Consider the following 17,869-nt stretch of genomic DNA (forward strand, 5'->3'; position numbering starts at 1 on the left):
GAAACTAGCTTTCCTAATAATTCTCTTTAAGCTCTGCGATAATCACATAGGTTAATCATTTGGACTACTCTTAAATATACAATTGTCATTCATAAATCCATCTATGTATTTTAAGCTTGTTAGCTACTGCCTTTTATAATACCCTTACTGGTATAAATTTGGGTTAAGAATACTCATGGGAGTTCATGTGCTCATTGAATATTTACCACCATTAGCTCCTGTCCGTTGGCTTCATCTGGCACAATCCAAAGGCCACAAATCTAGAAGTGTCTCTGTTCCCTGATTCTTTACCCAGAGGTACCCTGTAATTCCCACCTCTTGGCACTCATATCCTACATTCCAGTCCTTGATGTAGACCCTTTCTCTTCCACTCATTCTCAATCTTTCCCCATTTTCCTACTCCCACGTTTCCACTGGAGGACAATGGAACTAATAAAGGGAATTGCTGCTACCCAGTACCCACTTTCCCTCTTTTTTTTTCTTTTTTCACTTTCTCCCTCTGACCTTAGACCCCCCAAATAAACTCCCCAGAACACAATTAATCTTCCTAAACACAATAACATAACTCTATTGGACAATGCACACAATTTGCTGACCTTGTCCGTAAATGATTCAACACAGAAATATCTGAATGATGCTCCCACCCCCATTCCACTGGATATGATTAAAAAAAAACAGAGCAATATTTCACTAAAAATGTCCCAGTCTTAACACCCTGGTTATTTGGCAGGCTAAAATCCTAAATCTTACATATAAGAAATCCTAATCAGACACAATTCATGTCCTAAAAATAGAAGTCACTACACACGACTAATCTGTTTTTATTAAAAATGAATCACAATAAAATACCAATTCTGTTGTTTTTATTTATTCCACCTTACTTCATTTTTATGCCTTACTCATGATTATTCATTGTTTTGTTACTGCTAATAAACACTATTTATAGAAAAGAATATATAAAAGACCCTTAATTAAAAAAAAAAAAAAAAAAAAAAAACAGTTTCTGTAGTCTTCATGCTTCTAGTAGATATTAGGTTTTGTCTGTGGTCAATTATTTGATCTTCAGTGGTCAAACTGCACAATATGTGTTGGCACAACCGATTGTAGTCATCAACAGGGTAGTCGAGGAAGACAATGCAAGAGTACAACTGGGAGCCAGAAAAGGTGACAAGAATATTTTATGACCACTTCTGCATTTAAATTAAAATGTTAAAGCTTATATGAAATTTTTGTGATTGTGTTTATGTCTAATTGAATTTTAATATCCTGCTTTTTTTGTTCCTAAGGCTATGTACACACGTGCAATAATTGACGTTAGAAAACGAACGATTAATGATAACGACTGATCAACGATTATTTTGTTCAAATATAATCCACCAATATTATACACACACTAGATACGATCGTTTGAATGATGCAGGAAGTGACATGTACAGGAGAAAGTGTATCACAGAACAATCCACAACCACTGAACGACCGTACACACAATAGATAGCGAACAATCATCGCCCAATCAGGTCGTTCGTTTCCAGTGACATTCCTGTTTTTGTGCACTGTTTTTGTTAACAATTGTCAGACGATCGGTCATTAGTCGTTCGTTTTTAATGATAATTAATGCATGTGTGTGCTTTAGTAAAGATATAATGCATGCAGGTGGAGCTAAACTCTCTAAATGAAAAGTCACCGGGAGGTAAAGGTTTTTGGCAGAAGATGCATGCAAAATCTTTTTTGGCTTTGGTGACTTTTTGTTTCTAACCTACAAGGTTTATTCACGGTGTACTGTAGAGCCCAGCTGTACACACGGCACCTACATTAAATAATCTCTGGGAGTGCAATGGTCAAAAGGGATCATGGTGGAGTCAGCTAACAGGACGGCAGCTTTGGGGAATGCATTGTTGACATGATCCCGTCATCTCTGCAGGGTGTCTAAAAATAGGTAAGTGTGTGCTATAATTGGCAAGCATGATGTGGGTAACAAAGCTTGCCCACACTAATAAGGATTTAGGTCTACTTTAACATATGTTTCCTTGATCTGATATGAAATTGCTTATGGAGTGATTTCTTATTTAAAACTGAATGTCAAAGTTCAGCTCAGGGTTTTCGTGCAGAATTTTTAACCATTTATTGCCATGCAATGCGTTGCTGTGAACTTGTTGTTCTGCAATCAATGTATATTCTGTATATTATGCCTTTTGCTGCTTTTTAAAATGCATTACAGTACCTGGCAACACAGCTGATTTGAGACGAGTTGAGAAATTTCAGACAGAGTGAATGTTCACTTTATTTTCTCAACCATGGAAAAGCTAATTCCTGTGTAATCCAAAGTTCACCTTTCCCGTTCTCCGATGTTTTTCTGTATTGAAGCCAACAAACTCCCTGCCAAGGGCACCCTGCCATCTATAGATCAAAACAGCAAGCTCTGCTACTGCTGTTGTCAGGCCTACTGACCATTATGGCTACCACTGGGCTCTTTGGCTTTCTGTCTCTGAGTTTTCATGATCTGTGCCACTGGGCTGCCTGGCTCTGCCTCTTCTTTGCTTTGTTTAAAGCCATCAAGCTGTATGTGAAATGGAGAGAACTGAAGAGAACATTCAGCCCTTTCCCAGGTCCTAAACGTCACTGGCTGTATGGAAATGCCCATGAGGTAAGATATATAATCATAATTTTTAACTTGTATTTATATAGCACCAACAAATTACACGGCATACAAAGTCTACAGTCCTGTCATCACCTGTCTTTTAAAGGAGCTCACAATCTAATGTCCCTACCATAGTCATATGTCATTAACACAGACTAAAGTTAGTTTTTGAGGGTCAGTTATCCTAAATGCATATTTACGGGATGTTGGAGAAAACTGGATTGCTTGGAGGAAACCAATATAAACATGGGGAGAACTTACAAGCTTCATGCCAATAGTTTCCTGGCTGAGATTCAAACCTGGGACCAGGCGCTGTCCACTATGCCAGCCATACCACCCATGGCATAGTATACAGAAAGGTATATCTGGGATGGTCAATCCAAAATAAAGGCAATGTAACACCTGGGTGTATCAGCTATGTAGGGTGTGATCAACCAATGTCAAATTTCATATTAAGTTTATCTGTTTTTAAAGTAAACCCTTATCCAAATGAAAACAAGTGCCCATTTCTCTTGATCTGTAAGCATGGTGGGGAATTTCAAGCAGCCATATACCCAGAACTTTTTTTTATAGTCGGTAAGAATTAGAACTAATGTCAGACTTAACTGCAGTCGAGGAAACATCCTCTTACTTTTAACCTGGTAAAAAAGTTGGGAAATTTCAACAGCAACACAGACAGAAGTAGTTTTTTAAAGTTGAGTATGGGTATGCTAGACCCACTGTCAGCTTTAATTATTGTCTGCTTGGCTGCTTCACCTGTATTTTTATTATTTCAGTTCCGTGGAGATGGAGGTGATTTGGATGTTGAACTACGTTATGCTGAACAGTACCCATATGCCTACCCTCTGTGGCTGGGAAATTTTTTTGGAATGCTGACTATCTGTCACCCCGATTACGCAAAAGCTATTCTTTCCAGGCAGGGTAAGAGGATGGCAGAAATTACTATTAATAGATTGTTACTTTTTTTTACAATTGTGACCATTATTTGACAAACCAAGCACCATTCGGGTGTCCTGCTTGCATTAAAATGATAAAACTTGAACTTTGATTGGGTGCATTTAAGTCATTTATTAACAGTCTAGCCTGGTAGACAGCCATTAAATAATTGATTTTGAATACACAAATTAGACACCCCTATGAGTGAATGATCACCCGAAAAGTTTTATCAGCAACAATGCAGGGTACTAAAATAATTGTGTAATCGGTAATGACTGTTCCTTCACTTCAGCCAAAACAACTGTTTTTTTATAGACATTTTGTACCTTGGTTTCTACTTGACTGTAGTCTCTATTAAATGTGCCAAAGCTAACAAATGTACTGTTTTATTCAAACAGATCCCAAAGACACTTTTATGTATTACTTCCTAGTCCCATGGATCGGTATGTAAAACAACTGAAATTATTACCGTGAAGCTGCAAATACAAGTTTACATGTGTGTAGTATTGTCTATAACAAGTTCAGCTTACCTCTTAATTACCCTATAGCCTGAGCCCAAAGTTATAACCACAAAGAAAGGAGAACCTGAGGGTTAGCTCAGTAAGGGGACTTTTAGGGCCATCTTTCCTTAACTCAACAAATTTGTATCAAAAAACTATAACTTTGGATTTGATAAAAAACATTTACATTAAAACAAATTTAAAAATATGCAAATATGCTAACCAACCTAAAGGGCATACCCCATAGCCTTTCAATGCGTTTCACGGATAACTCCGCTTCTTTAGGAAAGAAGGGGGAAGGATAATTCCTCTTCTTTCCTGAAGAAGCGGAGTTATCCATGAAACGCGTTGAAAGGCTGTGGGATTTGCCCTTTGGGTTGGTTAGCCCAGGCAGAAAAATCTTGTCCCTATGTGTTGCATATTTTTAAATATGTTTTATTGTAAATGTTTTTATATTAAATCCAATAAAGGTATATTTTTTTATACAACTTTGTTGAGTTAAGGAATGTGTGCCCTAAAAGTCCCCTTACTGAGCTAACCCTCGGGTTCTCCTTTCTTTGTAGTATAGTCTATGTATTACAGAAAGGTGCCAAGATGTAGAAGTCTAGCTTCAAGCACATTTTAGGTGGTGCACCTTAGAAAAGATGAAAAAAGACTCTGGCAGGAATGCTAACCTACTTCACCTGTAGTAATACAATTTGTACATGTCCTTAGTCTTCTGGGAAGAATGACACCCACCATCAATAATTCCAAATGACGATAGGGTATTGTGGGGGTTTCCCTATAGTGCCCTACGCTTACAGTATAAGTATTGTGACACCAAGGCAGTATTGGAGGTAGAAGTGAGGTATATTTGCCCAAGATTCTCACCTGGGAGATAATTAATGAAGAAGCATTAAGGGTGGGGATATAACATAGAGCCAGGAGCTTAACTTGGAGAGACACAGACAGGGGTCTGTGCGGGCTCAGCTTGCCTTGGAGAGACACAGACAGGGGTTTGTGTCAGTGCCGCTCTATTTGGAGAGAGCTCTGTTTGAAGACACAGCCAGGTGGACTGTGTGAGTGAGCTCTGCTGGAGACACAGACAGTCGGTCTGTAAGGAGCTCGGCTGAGAGACTCAGAAAGTCAGTCTGGGTGAGTGAGCTGAAAAGTGAGCAGCTGAAAGCTTTGTTTGAAGCTGACAGGGAGAAGCCCTCCAGCTGATAGACAGGAACGTCAGATGTATAGTAAGTGACGGACAGGCGAGGTTTTCTTTTGCTATTTTTGTTATTTTATCTGCAACCTTCAAATAAACCTGACTACAAGTCAGCTTAACACCTTTACCTCAGTGTGTGATCTGAATTGGATGAATCAGACAAGTGTCCTTTGACCCCAGCAAAGGCGATCCTGAGCTTAACCCCTTCACAGTATGCATTGGTAAACAGGTAACACTAAATGGCTGTCCATTAAAAAAACTGTTTATGTCCTATTTCTAAAATTCCAAATGCAATATGCTCTAGAATTGGAAGAAAATTCATTAATATTATTATCCAGTATTTATATAGCGCCAACAAATTATGCAGCGCTGTACAAAGTCCATAGCCATGTCACTCGCTGCCCCTCAAGGGGGCTCACAATCTAATGTTCTTACTATAGTCATTTGTTTTTAACAGTCTAAGGTGAATTTGGGGGGAAGCACCCCATCTTTTTGTGCTAGACAATATGATCTATGCTCTGATCCTGGACTTTTACCGCAAATATTATTGGAGCTTGCGTGCATGTGTTTTTGCACATGCTTCTCTATAGTCACAAGCCAATTGAAGTGCAAAACCAGATGCAATTTAGAGGGGATCCAGGTCTCAATCCTAAAATAACGGACCGAATGAATAACTGATGGTCTAGGGGGCAGATGGAAAGTTCTGACTTTGTTCTGAGTGGACCTAACCCTTCGCACCTAGCAAGGCATTGGTAATCCATTCTTCATGGATTTGGATTTAGAATCCCATCAGGCATATCCGGAACTAATTAGGCCTCTCCAGACAAAGCAGAATCCGAAACGATTGACTGTCCCATCTTTTCTGAACAATGTGTCTGATCAATTAGAATTTGTACCAGATCAGATCTTGAAGTAATCAGATCCTGACACCAGTATGATATTATATGATATAGTACACATAATAATAATAATAATAATAATATTAATATAGAAGAATTTCTTTTTTTTTTATTTTTTTTTTTATAAAGTGTTTTTCTTTTTACGATTTGCCACCAAACCCCCTTACTTTTGGTGACCTTCTGTCTGTACCTTAGCACAAACACTTTACTACTTATAGCTCACCAAAGAGGGGTGCAATATTAATTCTTCTCATTTGCCTTACACAGGTAAAGGATTGCTGGTGTTATCAGGCCAGAAGTGGTTCCAGCACCGTAGGCTGCTTACCCCTGCCTTCCATTATGATGTGTTGAAGCCATACGTCAAACTGATGTCAGACAGCGTGAATGTCATGCTGGTATTTACACAGATATGTTCTGATTATTTAATGGATCATTAGCTATATGTAAACTCCAATATCTCTTAGGTCCTAATCCCAGCTGTTTTTAGAATTTTCTGTAATGGCATCAGCAGTAAATTATTGATCATAGTCCTTTATTTTCCTTTAAAATCATTTATTTGATGATTGATACAAATCTCTTGATTTACCTTAGCCTAGCTACAGCAAGACAGCATAGGCCTGATATATCAAAGCTGTCCAAGACTGGAGAAGACAGGTTGTCATGGCAGAACCTGGGTAATCCAGCAAGCTTGAAATTCATTTTTTTAAATAATTTGCTATTACTTGGCACAGGTTTCAAATTCCGGACCAAATCCATTCCAGGTTTGCTTGATCGCTCAGGTTCTCCCTTGATAACCTATCTTCTCCAGTTCTACTTCTTGGTATTTCAATGGTTTTCTTTTAATGTTTTAAACACAAACAGCCAGTCAGCAGATAGCGAGTAGCACCCACTGTGCTCTTCTCAGATGAAATGCACAGCAGTCCTTCCCGATTAGTCATTTTTTGATCCTGCAGGCTAGATTATGAACAACATTAGGGGACTGCTGTACACATGTCAGATTTTTATGTCAGATGCGATTTTCCTGCTAAAAGTAATTCACATCTTGTTTTCATCTCTTTTATGATTTTCTCAATTTTTTTTTTTCCTGATCTGATGTGACCTCACATACAAAATTGTCTTCATTTTAGGATAAATGGGAGCGTATCATCCCAGATAAGAATCCAGTGGAGCTCTTCCAACATGTCAGCCTCATGACACTGGACACTATCCTGAAATGTGCCTTCAGTTCCCAAAGCAACTGCCAGAAGGACAGGTCAGTAGCAACGAAAAATATGGGTTTTAAGTAAGACAAACTTGCCTAATAAAAGGCTGTTGTCCTATGGCAACCTACAAGATCTTCCTAACTAATTGCCAAGTACGGGGCAAATGCTTTTCCTGCATTTCCTGACTAAGCCAAATCCTCCTTCTTTTGAGTCCCACATTCTACCCTTTCCAGAAGGATAGGCAATGCCAGCAGTTCAGAAAGGACTACACGAGGCCAGGTCACTTGGAAGCCTTATGACGTGTTGGGATAGGAATAAAGCATTTACTGATTATGGTATGCTGCTGATAACTCCTTGTCTGCAGGTCACTTGGTTACAGGCTTGTGGATCAGTAACCACAATGTTAATAGCCACATTCCCAGTAGTATTTTAATCCCACTGTAGCACAAGCAAGCACAGCCTACATGGGAGTGGCAACTCTATTCTAAACACAGGAGCAGTGCAGTATTGTTGCCACCCCATCATAGAAAGCAACATTAGGTGGAGTTTACTGTTAGGATCAACAGGCATTTGGGGGATTTGCAGGGAAACTTACAATTAGGTGATGTAGCACACATTTTTCCTAATGGGAGGCCATAGTTCTAATTATAATTTTACAGGTCAACAGTTTATTAACTACATTACGCTAACCTGTTTTTTTTTCAGTGAAAGTGCCTACATCAAAGCAGTGTATGATCTGGCCTACTTGGTGAATTATAGAGCCACCTTCCTGCCTTATCACAGTGATATCATTTTCCACCTGAGTCCTCATGGATTTCAATTCAGGAGAGCTCTAAAGATAGCACATCAGCATACAGGTATACATATACATCTGACATATTCTGTTGCCTTTGTACAATTTCTTTCTTTTTTTTTTTGCACCTCTTGGCCTGCTTAAAAAATTTGAACTTAACAAATACCTCTACACAGGTCTACATTTACTTAAATACATTTGCACTTATGTTCTTTAAAAATTTTCTTTTCTGACACTTATATGATATTGTAGAAACCACTGTAGTTATTATTATTATCAGTGAATTGCTGAATTCAATTGTAGATTAGGAAGGTGCAGCCCTCAGTAGGTAAAATGTGATCCCTTGCAATTATTCGACTCAGTTTCATTTATCTTTGATATGCCTGGAATAAACTATATAAAACATAAATCACAAGTAATTGTAATACAAATAGTGTATAACATACTTTTATGTTTTCTGTACACATACAGGTATGGGATTTTGGACAGAGAAATCTTGTATAGAATACTGAAATTATGTTTTCTAATTTACTTCTAAAAGGACTATATTGTCCTATGATGACCATTTTGGTTTATACAATTTTTTGACAAAGTCAAATTAGGATCTTAGGCATCGTACACACGTCAACTTTTTGCTACTGGAAACAATCTTTTATGATCTTTCCAGCGATAGAGAGTGACAGATGAACAAGCGAGTGCTGTACACATAGTGCCAGTTCTGTTCTATGAAGAAGGGAGGGGGAAGATTCATGAATGATGTTGGGCGACGGCGGCACATGTGTCGGATTCTCACCCAAGACCAGCATGAACGTTTGTATTGGGCCATAGTCATCTGGTGTGTGTACATTGCCTTATTAATAGTCTTACCCAGTAATTATAGGCATTTTGCTTTATATACTTTAGAGGTTTTAAAAGCAGGATACTGCCTGCTGACTAGAGGCCACCCAGAGTATTCTGTTGGTGAGACCTGGAGCTACAGCGATTTGATAAGTGATCTTCTTGACACCTTTTTACCAGGTTACTATTAAGAATCAAGACTGGAATGGATTTTGTTATGATCATCTCTAAGCAGAAAATTATTTGAACCCAATGTGGTATAGCTAACCCTGCAGTGTGTTGTCCCATTTTACTGTACATGGACCCTTGGCACCACTTTCTCCTCTTTTTGTCAGGGCTGGTCACCTACATTATGAGTTTCATGCATTTTATTTCAGATAAAATTATTAAGGAAAGAAAAGAATCCCTTAAAAGAGAGGAGGAACTGGAGAAGATCCGTCAGAAGAGACATTTGGACTTTCTTGACATTCTTCTCTGTGCTAAGGTAAGTTATTGTACCTTTCTGATATAGCCACATACTCTGTTTATAAATCAAAATTAAAAAAAATAAAATTAAGCTAAGTTCCAAGTCATACAATATTGCCTTAATAAGATAAGAAAGCAATTTTGCAAACTAAGACTTGCATAATTAATTATTTTAATGTTTAGTTTGTAAATATTGAATGACCACAGTGGCCAGGGGGCCCATTCCAAAGGGTGATATAGCAAGTGCAGCCAAGCCATCATGTCCCTGTATGCAGAGTAGCTGGACTATTTTTATTTAAAATAATATTAACTGTCACGCACGGAGAGACAGGACCACTAGGGGGCGCTATGACTTGCACAGAGGTGGTGCAAGCCCTGAGAAGGGCCAAGGCGCTGAGTCTAAGCAGTAATCAGGTTTTCTGCAGAGCCTCTGATGGTGAGAATGTTGCGCTAATGGTTACAGCAAGGTTGCGGTCCTTGGGCACACCAAGGTGGGCAAGCAAGATACCAAATCACCAGGCAGGAGGATATTCAAGGAAAGCCAGGGTCGAGACAGGCAGCAAGCAAGAGAAGTCAGATCACACACCAGGGGTCAATATCCAGGGATCCAGGAGACAGACAGCAATGACACAGGGGCCACTGTGGAAACAGGGAACACAGGAGACACTGGAAACAGCAGGAGGCACAGGAGAAGCAGAGATATCCACAGGCAGACAGATACACAGGAACAGCACAGGGAAGTTGGCTGGGAACCAACAGACTGGACAACGAGGGGCTACCACAGGAGCTAGACACAGGAAACAGTAGATTAAACAGCAGGTGTACAGGAACTAGTTCACAGAACTGGGGAGCTCGGCACTAGTAACTTGTTGCACGAACACAAAATACAGTCTGTGAGCTAGCTAAATAGCCAGGACTGATCAAGAGGATATTTCTTGATTGGCCAACGGATTGGACGGAGTTGATAAAGCTTGGAAAGAGAGGCACGCCCAGCAACAGAACTGAAAGCATGTGCAGGGGAGTGATGCCTGTGCTTTAGTGAGGAACAGGTAAGTGCGACATTACCTCTCCCACTATTGGGTTTTCTTCCATGCCATTACCCTCCATTACTCACCAGACTTCAGCTTGGCTGCAGAACTGAGGTGAATACAATGAGTGGCTGCATGGAAGTGGAAGACCCGATGCTGGGGGTTGTAATATAGTTTTAATATGTCTGCAGGAACGTGTCAGGGGATAGGAAGGGTAAGTTGGCAAGATCCACACTCTTCCTAGTTAGTGCCCCCAGTAGCTATGTCTATGGAACTTTTATATATGTATTTACCTCTAGTAACTTAGGGTAAAAGCTGAACTCAGTATTTAAAGTAACTAGAAATTCTTACTACTGAAAATGCGTTAGTAAAAGCTTTATCATTCATCCATGTTCACAGAAGTAATATCATCATTCCAACCAGAGCATGTAGCTCTGCCTATGATGTGTACTATCTACCAACTAGGCTTAGTTGTAGCAACGAATGGGGATACGTGTGTCGGTAGGATTCTACTTCTAAAAATGGAAACTTTTACTAAGGCATTTGCCTAATACTTAATTGATCATCTGATACCTGGCACCTTTGGCTGGTTTTGGTCCAGATCTTACAAGTGAATGCGCCTTTACAAACTTTTGTACATTCTATACTAAGAGCCAGTTAGGCTTTGCTGCATGCACATCTCGATTGATCCTAATTGAAAGAAAATCCAGTGTGCACAGAACTAATAACACATCACAGTGTTGCTGCTCCTTCATTATCCCTTCAGTAGCCTAGGTTTGTGGAGATAACACCACTGTTTTTGATAACTCAAGAAAGATGGGGTGTCCTGCTGGATGTACTGTCCAAAAATTGACAAATCCTATGGCAAATAAATCAGTTTACAATAATGTTTTTTTTATTGTGTATTTAGAGGTTTGTTCTGAATTTATTTTTACATATTATGTCACAGGAAATAATTGTGTATATATTTGCAGGATGAGAATGGTCAGAGTTTGTCTGATGAGGACCTGCGTGCAGAGGTAGACACCTTCATGTTTGAGGGCCACGATACAACGGCCAGTGGGATCTCCTGGACATTATACTGTATGGCCAAATATCCTGAACATCAGGAGAAATGTCGGGAGGAGATCAGAGAGGTGCTGGGAGATCGGGGCACTGTGTTGTGGTGAGAACTCACTAATAATGTTTAATATTTTCATTTTATTTATTACTTTGTTTAATAAAGGTTTTAATTGACCCTAAACTTAGATTCTTCTAAGCAAAAGTAGCGCTGTGTCCCTGATAAATATTATCCTTAGGTAACTGTCTGCAAAGGCTTAATATGTTTACAATGTGTTTATACGAAAGTTTTTATTATATCAGGTCTGTAATATGTATTTTTGTTTAGGTATTTGGCAAAATCTATGAAAAGATAAACATTATCATGTAATGCCATGCCTTAGACACCTTTTAGCACAGGGAAATCCTGTCTTTAGACAGCTCCTGAGTTTTCTTTGAACCACAAGCTAAGAATCCAAATTTATTCAACATTGCTAAAGATGTTTCCTTTTGTATTTTCAGGGAAGATCTGGCAAAAATGCCGTATATCACAATGTGTATTAAAGAAAGCATGCGTTTGTATCCACCTGTACCTGAAGTGGCTCGAGAACTCACCCAACCAATTACATTCTGTGATGGACGGAGCCTTCCAAAAGGTTAGCCATTATTTCTTTTTTGTATTAATGAAAATATTTTTTTTTTATGTTGTACATTTATCATTGTATCCAGACGTGTTTGTTTTATTCATGAATTGTCGTTAGAAAGAGAATATGGTATGCCGTCTTTCTTAACCAAGGTTCTGGGAAGTTGCTAAGGGTTCCTTGGTTTGACTGGTTAACCTCCCATGTAATAGGTTGACCTCATAGCTTTATGGTCAAAGAGCATGGCACCAAATCTCTGTTTACCTATCTGTAAGTAAGAGAGGGTGTCATTCTTTCCATTGACATTTTTTCCCGAAATTTCTATGGTTTTACTTGGGAGTTTCCCAAGACCTGGGGAAATAATGTCAAGGGTTTTTCAGGAAACAACAAAAACTATATTTTTACTTCAAATTGCTTAGAAAGACTGGAATTGACTTATTTGGGCTATATGAGCATGTTAAAATGTAATTGTCTGGGCTTTTTATGCTGTACACCCACGGATTTTTCATTCGCTAATGTCTATATTGTATCCACAGGTGCCGGTATTCTCTTGTGCATACATGCAATAAACAAGTGTTCTAGTATATGGGAAGATCCAGAGGCAAGTGTTTAAAGCTGAAATTCAATCTGCTTTACCTTCCTTCCTTCTTATCAACATGTTATTACATATATCAATAGACATATTCAGTTTTCATTACATGCCTTATTTTAGACCAAATAATGAACATAGATCATGGCTTGTGGGAGAGGCCAGCAGGGTGCTGTACATAGCTTGTTTAACATATCACTTTATCTAAGTCAAATTAGTATCTACAGCCCTGGTGCATGCCTATAGATGGCCCTTGAGAAGTGTTATGCAGTTGATGGGTTGTTGCCAGTATGGGTAGGAGGCATTCCCTGGCAGGCTGTAGTGGCTTGCAAACTGTCTTACGTAATCCTACTTGAGATGCTGCTTATTTATGACTTGGGAAAAGCTTGGGAAAAAATGCAGGCTAAAAAATTCCTTGCAGGAGAGGAGTGTGCACAACTGTGCAAGAATGAAAGAATGGCTGGAACTTCAGAAACATTTTTATAGTTTTCAGTTATTTGAAAAAGGACCTATTAAAAACACTGCTTATAACTTTTTTTCTACATATATATGAATAACTGATATTTCTCTTTATGTTTTTAGGTGTTTGACCCCCTTCGATTTTCTCCTGAAAATACCTCCAAAAGACACTCACATGCCTTTGTGCCCTTCTCTGCTGGAGGAAGGTATTTCTGCACTTGAGTAAAAGGGTCTTTTTAATCAAAATGTCTAAAGCAAAGGCGATTTTTGTGTCCACCAGTCGGATTATTCTATTTTCTTTTTTTGATACAGTAGGGGAGCTTGAAGGTCACCATCTTATTTAGTGTTCTTCAAACTGTAGACTGAATGCCATCATCTGGATGCCCTTACTTTGCCATTGTGGCTCAATTTTTTCCACTGACACCAATGGGGAGACACTGTTCCACCCACAAATACAATAATTGAAGCACTATCCTTCACTATCCATTATCCATTCTGTCACCCTAATGGAACAGTATTTCTTCCATTGAAACCATGGGGTTTTCGATTTTTCTCCCTGACACTAAAGATTGGGCCCTATTCCTCCCGCTTATACAAACAAGGGCTTCTATTGCTCTTGATGACACCAGCAATGGGGCACTATTTCTCCCAATGATACCATTAAAGTGGTAATGTTACTCATATTGACAGCAACAGTGGGGCACTATTCCTACTACTGACACCAACTATGGGGTACATCTGTTTTCTCCAGTGGCAGGATTCCTCAGAAAATATGTGGTGTTGCTTTATTAGAGGAGCTTACCACCCAACAAATTGGAGTAGTGTTACCATGGGGGCCATTACTTCTAAGAACTTCTTCTAGGAGACTTCTATGTTCAGTAGAGCCAACATAATACACCTCTTGGTGGCAAAAATGTTATATTTAAAAGTTCAAAAAAGTTGACAGTTTCCATTTCTGTACAGGGCAGATATAGGGTAGTGTAAAGTATGCCTCTGCACGAAGACCCCATACCTTCCTCAGCCACTAGGGACCACAGGGGCTCCAAGTCATTTCAGAGGGGGGCAAGTGAGTTCTGTACAGGGGCCCACTGTTGGCTACATATTGAATTCTAAAAACACAGTAATTCTTTAACTTTTTTCTTTTTTTATTGTCAACAAAACTGTATGGAACTCCTTTTTTTAGCAGGCATGTAACAGCTGTTAGGCAGGGCTTTTAAAATTTTAAAACATCTAGAAAAAAAAAAACTGTTGTAAAGCAACACTTTAACAGGTGATATCACAGGGCATTCGTTTGTATCCCTGTACACTTTTCCATAGTACCTTTGGACTATGTAGTGTCTATACAAATAAACACTGCACTGACATTACCACTGACAATACCATAGCCCGTCCAGTTTCGTTAAAGAAAAAAAAGTTTCAAAACAATAGGCATCTAACTAAAGATATGTATTATAAAAAATATAAAGGTTATTGGATTAAAATAAATTAGGATTGTAAATTAAATAAATAAAGTTTAAACTTTTGATCCTTCTACCCAGAAACTGCATTGGACAGACTTTTGCGATGAATGAGATGAAGGTCGCCCTGGCACTCACATTACAGAGATTTGAGTTGTACCTGGAACCTGGAAAGGAACCCATAAAAGTTCTACAATTGGTTTTGAAATCTTTAAATGGAATCCACCTAAATCTGAAAAAAATCAACCGTATGAAAAAGAAAGACCAGTGAGGGCAAATGCTGGCAAACTTTCCTGAACTAGCCAAAATTGTAATTAATTGTGTACTCAAATTATGTAGCAAAGGAACCTTTTAAAAGAATTTGTAAAAAGCTTTGTAATATATTAATGCATTTATTGTGTAAATATAAACGTGTATGCCTAACAGACAATGGGGTGTTACTTGGAGTTTTTTTTCTTTCCCCCTTTTTAAAAGCTGTCATAAAGAAATTGCTGTGTTACTATTCTCAGCTTGTCTGTCAAGTCACCTGCCTATCGTGTTGATCCTTTGGCACATTTGTTCCCTGGTCAGAACCAAATAGGCAGGATAAGAGGTCTGACTTCACCGAATACTTAGTTTGGTTATAGCAACTTAAATAGTGAAGCCCCAGGATTAGCATGGCAGCAACGGGAATAGTGTTTTCAGGAGCTAATAGAAGATGGCAGAATTGGTATTTTGGTCATGTTATCTTTAGTAACATTCTTCGAAGAAAGCAGGCAGTATGTGAGAATGGTCATTGCCAAGGCTATCAGAGGTCATATGAAGGCTGCGTACACACGTCAGATGATTTAGGGCCGATATGAGCTGTCACGCCTGACATGTGTCATATGACGTTGCCTATGGATCCGTTCTGGCGGATTCATGAACAACAGAAAATTAACAACTGCATTGGAAGTGAAGGGGGGAGAGCGCAGTGGGGTGCCGCTTGCTCGTTGTCCTCCCTCTCCATAGAACAGAATGGCGCTGTATGTAAAGCTCTTGTTTATACATCTTGCCAGATTGTGGGAAAGGCCTTGGTGTCATCCTGTAAAGTGAGGGGGCAACCTGCAGACTCACATTGAAGACCAATGGCATTAGTATTCAGACCAGTAGCATGAGTGAGTCTTATGAAAAGGCTTTGGGGGATCAGTTTAGTGAAGAGAGCACTTGCTGCCATTTAAGTAAGGCACAAGGTAGGTTTTCCCCTAAACTAACTACCCATGAACAAAACAAGTACATAACACTTGCAGTGCAGAAGAAGGCCCACAATGGAAGGGTAAATAATGTAATTTCCCAGAGTTCAGCTTTAAGTACAGCTGAAGGCACTATAGATATATGGACTAGGCTCTACCACAGCAGTTCACTACTGCCTGCAGAAAACTTGGCTGTACTTCTGGATCCTTCCAACTCTTACAAATATCAAATATCTAGAAACATTGTGAAAACAAGCTCCATAAATTGTTACCTTGTCACTAATATGTTGGATTACCTATCTGGGGAGTTGCCCATAAAAATCTTGTCATTAAAATTTGAACCTCCTATGGTGTGCCACTTCCCCAATCTCTTGGATTGGAAGCCCTTTTGGGCAGGTTCCTCCTCTCCTCCTGTGTCATGGTTTGTATTTGTCTGTCATTTGCAACCCTTATAATATGTTGGTGCTAACTAAAATTTAGTTTAATAACAATAATATTCTCCACTGGGATGAATTTTAGTTATTATCGCTAATATTAATATGTGTTTACTCAATTTAATGATTTACCCGATAAATGTTTTTCAATTGCAAACAAAACATATTTAATAAAAACCCTCTCAGTGGTGTGCATCCTGAATTTTTGTTTAGTGAGGGGTTCATACCTGGTGCAGGCGAGCCATAAGTTCTAGTGGATTCAATACAAATACCATATATACAGTTTATTCTGAGTCACAGTTTTATAAAAAATATGACACCCCTTTTTTAACAAGACACAATGGGTATATTTACTAAAGGAATCCAGGCTGTTCACTTAGCAAAGTAAATTATCATTTTGCAAGGGGATTTTATTAGGTTAAGCTGTGTCATCCAATCATGTGAAAGGAAAAATCATGTTTTGTTTTCACATTATAATTGGATGTTCTTTGCAAAGTGAATTTACCACTCCCAGCAATCCCTGCACCAGCCAGTATTAGGAAGGTTTGCAGGCCTTTCTGCTTACCACAGCGAGGTGTCAGGGGAAGAGTCACTAGTCAGTTGCACAGGGGCCCCACTAGTCAGTTCTGCACAGGGGCCCCACTAGTCAGTTGCACAGGGGCCCCACTAGTCAGTTCTGCACAGGGGCCCCACTAGTCAGTTTTGTACAGGGGCCAATTGTTGGCTGCATCCACCACTGGGTATAAATGTTGCACAAGTTTTCATTAGGCTTAGCCTACATGGATGTTTTCCCCAGCGTTTACCCTGAGGTATTAAATGCCCATGTTTGAAATTCCCATGCATTTCAATGGGCTAATCTGCACCAGGACTTTTCCTTGAGGCACGTTTATAAGCGTGATCCATAACACTGCTTGTGACATTTAAAAAACTAATATGTGGGGGTTATTGCTAGAAAATCCATTGATTTCAATGGGATGTTTTCCCGCGCTTTCCCACATTTATAAGCATTTGAAACATAAATGCGTAAAGGCGTTTTCCAGCGTTTTACTGGCAAGCTTTAAAATGCTAATAAAAGTACGTATAAACACAGTAGGAACGCCTACATGCATTTTTAAAAAAAAGTCAGTGTAGACCAGCCTTAAAGGGCCTTGTTTACATAGTGTACACGTTTTCCTGTCTGCTTTTCACAGTGCTCAGCTCCACTTCTTTGCTTTCTGATCTTCTTTCTGACTTTGTACATTGTCCTATGTCTCTGTGTCATCTGGATGGGTTCTTCCTGCTGTCATCTTCCACTCTGTAGCTTTCGTTCTGTTTTTGTCAAGGAATGTGGCATGGGTTTCACTGGACTGTTTGGTTTCCTTTCTCTGAGCTCCTCTGTGTCATTGGGCTTCCTGACTCTGTGCTGTTTAAAGCCTCCAAGCTGTGTGTGAGATGGAGGAAGCTCAACAGAGCATTCAGCTCGTTCCCGGGTCCTAAAGGTTGCTGGTTGTATGGGAATGTTCATGAGGTTAACTGTACATCTGAGATTGGCCTGATTTATTAAACTT

At 39.2% G+C, this 17,869-nt stretch overlaps 1 protein-coding gene across 3 annotated transcripts; it reads left to right on the forward strand.

Annotated features, from left to right (window-relative positions):
* The first annotated feature begins 1,753 nt into the window (after nt 1-1,753).
* LOC140336470 (cytochrome P450 4A4-like) lies at nt 1,754-16,515 on the forward strand. Of its 3 annotated transcripts, none has more exons than XM_072419595.1 (13): nt 1,754-1,936; nt 2,219-2,644; nt 3,415-3,559; nt 3,973-4,017; nt 6,436-6,563; nt 7,296-7,420; nt 8,076-8,227; nt 9,378-9,484; nt 11,468-11,658; nt 12,054-12,187; nt 12,709-12,773; nt 13,344-13,426; nt 14,759-16,515. In XM_072419595.1, exons 2-13 carry the CDS (start codon nt 2,453-2,455, stop codon nt 14,946-14,948), a joined length of 1,557 nt encoding a protein of 518 aa, XP_072275696.1. In that variant the 5' UTR covers nt 1,754-1,936; nt 2,219-2,452; the 3' UTR covers nt 14,949-16,515. The 3 variants fall into 3 exon arrangements, with proteins under 3 accessions (XP_072275696.1, XP_072275697.1, XP_072275698.1); XM_072419596.1 differs by having other exon boundaries at nt 2,365-2,644; XM_072419597.1 differs by having other exon boundaries at nt 1,755-1,936; nt 2,550-2,644.
* The last annotated feature ends 1,354 nt before the right edge of the window (nt 16,516-17,869 follow it).

This window comes from Pyxicephalus adspersus, chromosome 8 (assembly GCF_032062135.1).
Source record: "Pyxicephalus adspersus chromosome 8, UCB_Pads_2.0, whole genome shotgun sequence".
In the NCBI taxonomy this organism is placed as follows: Eukaryota; Metazoa; Chordata; class Amphibia; order Anura; family Pyxicephalidae; genus Pyxicephalus; species Pyxicephalus adspersus.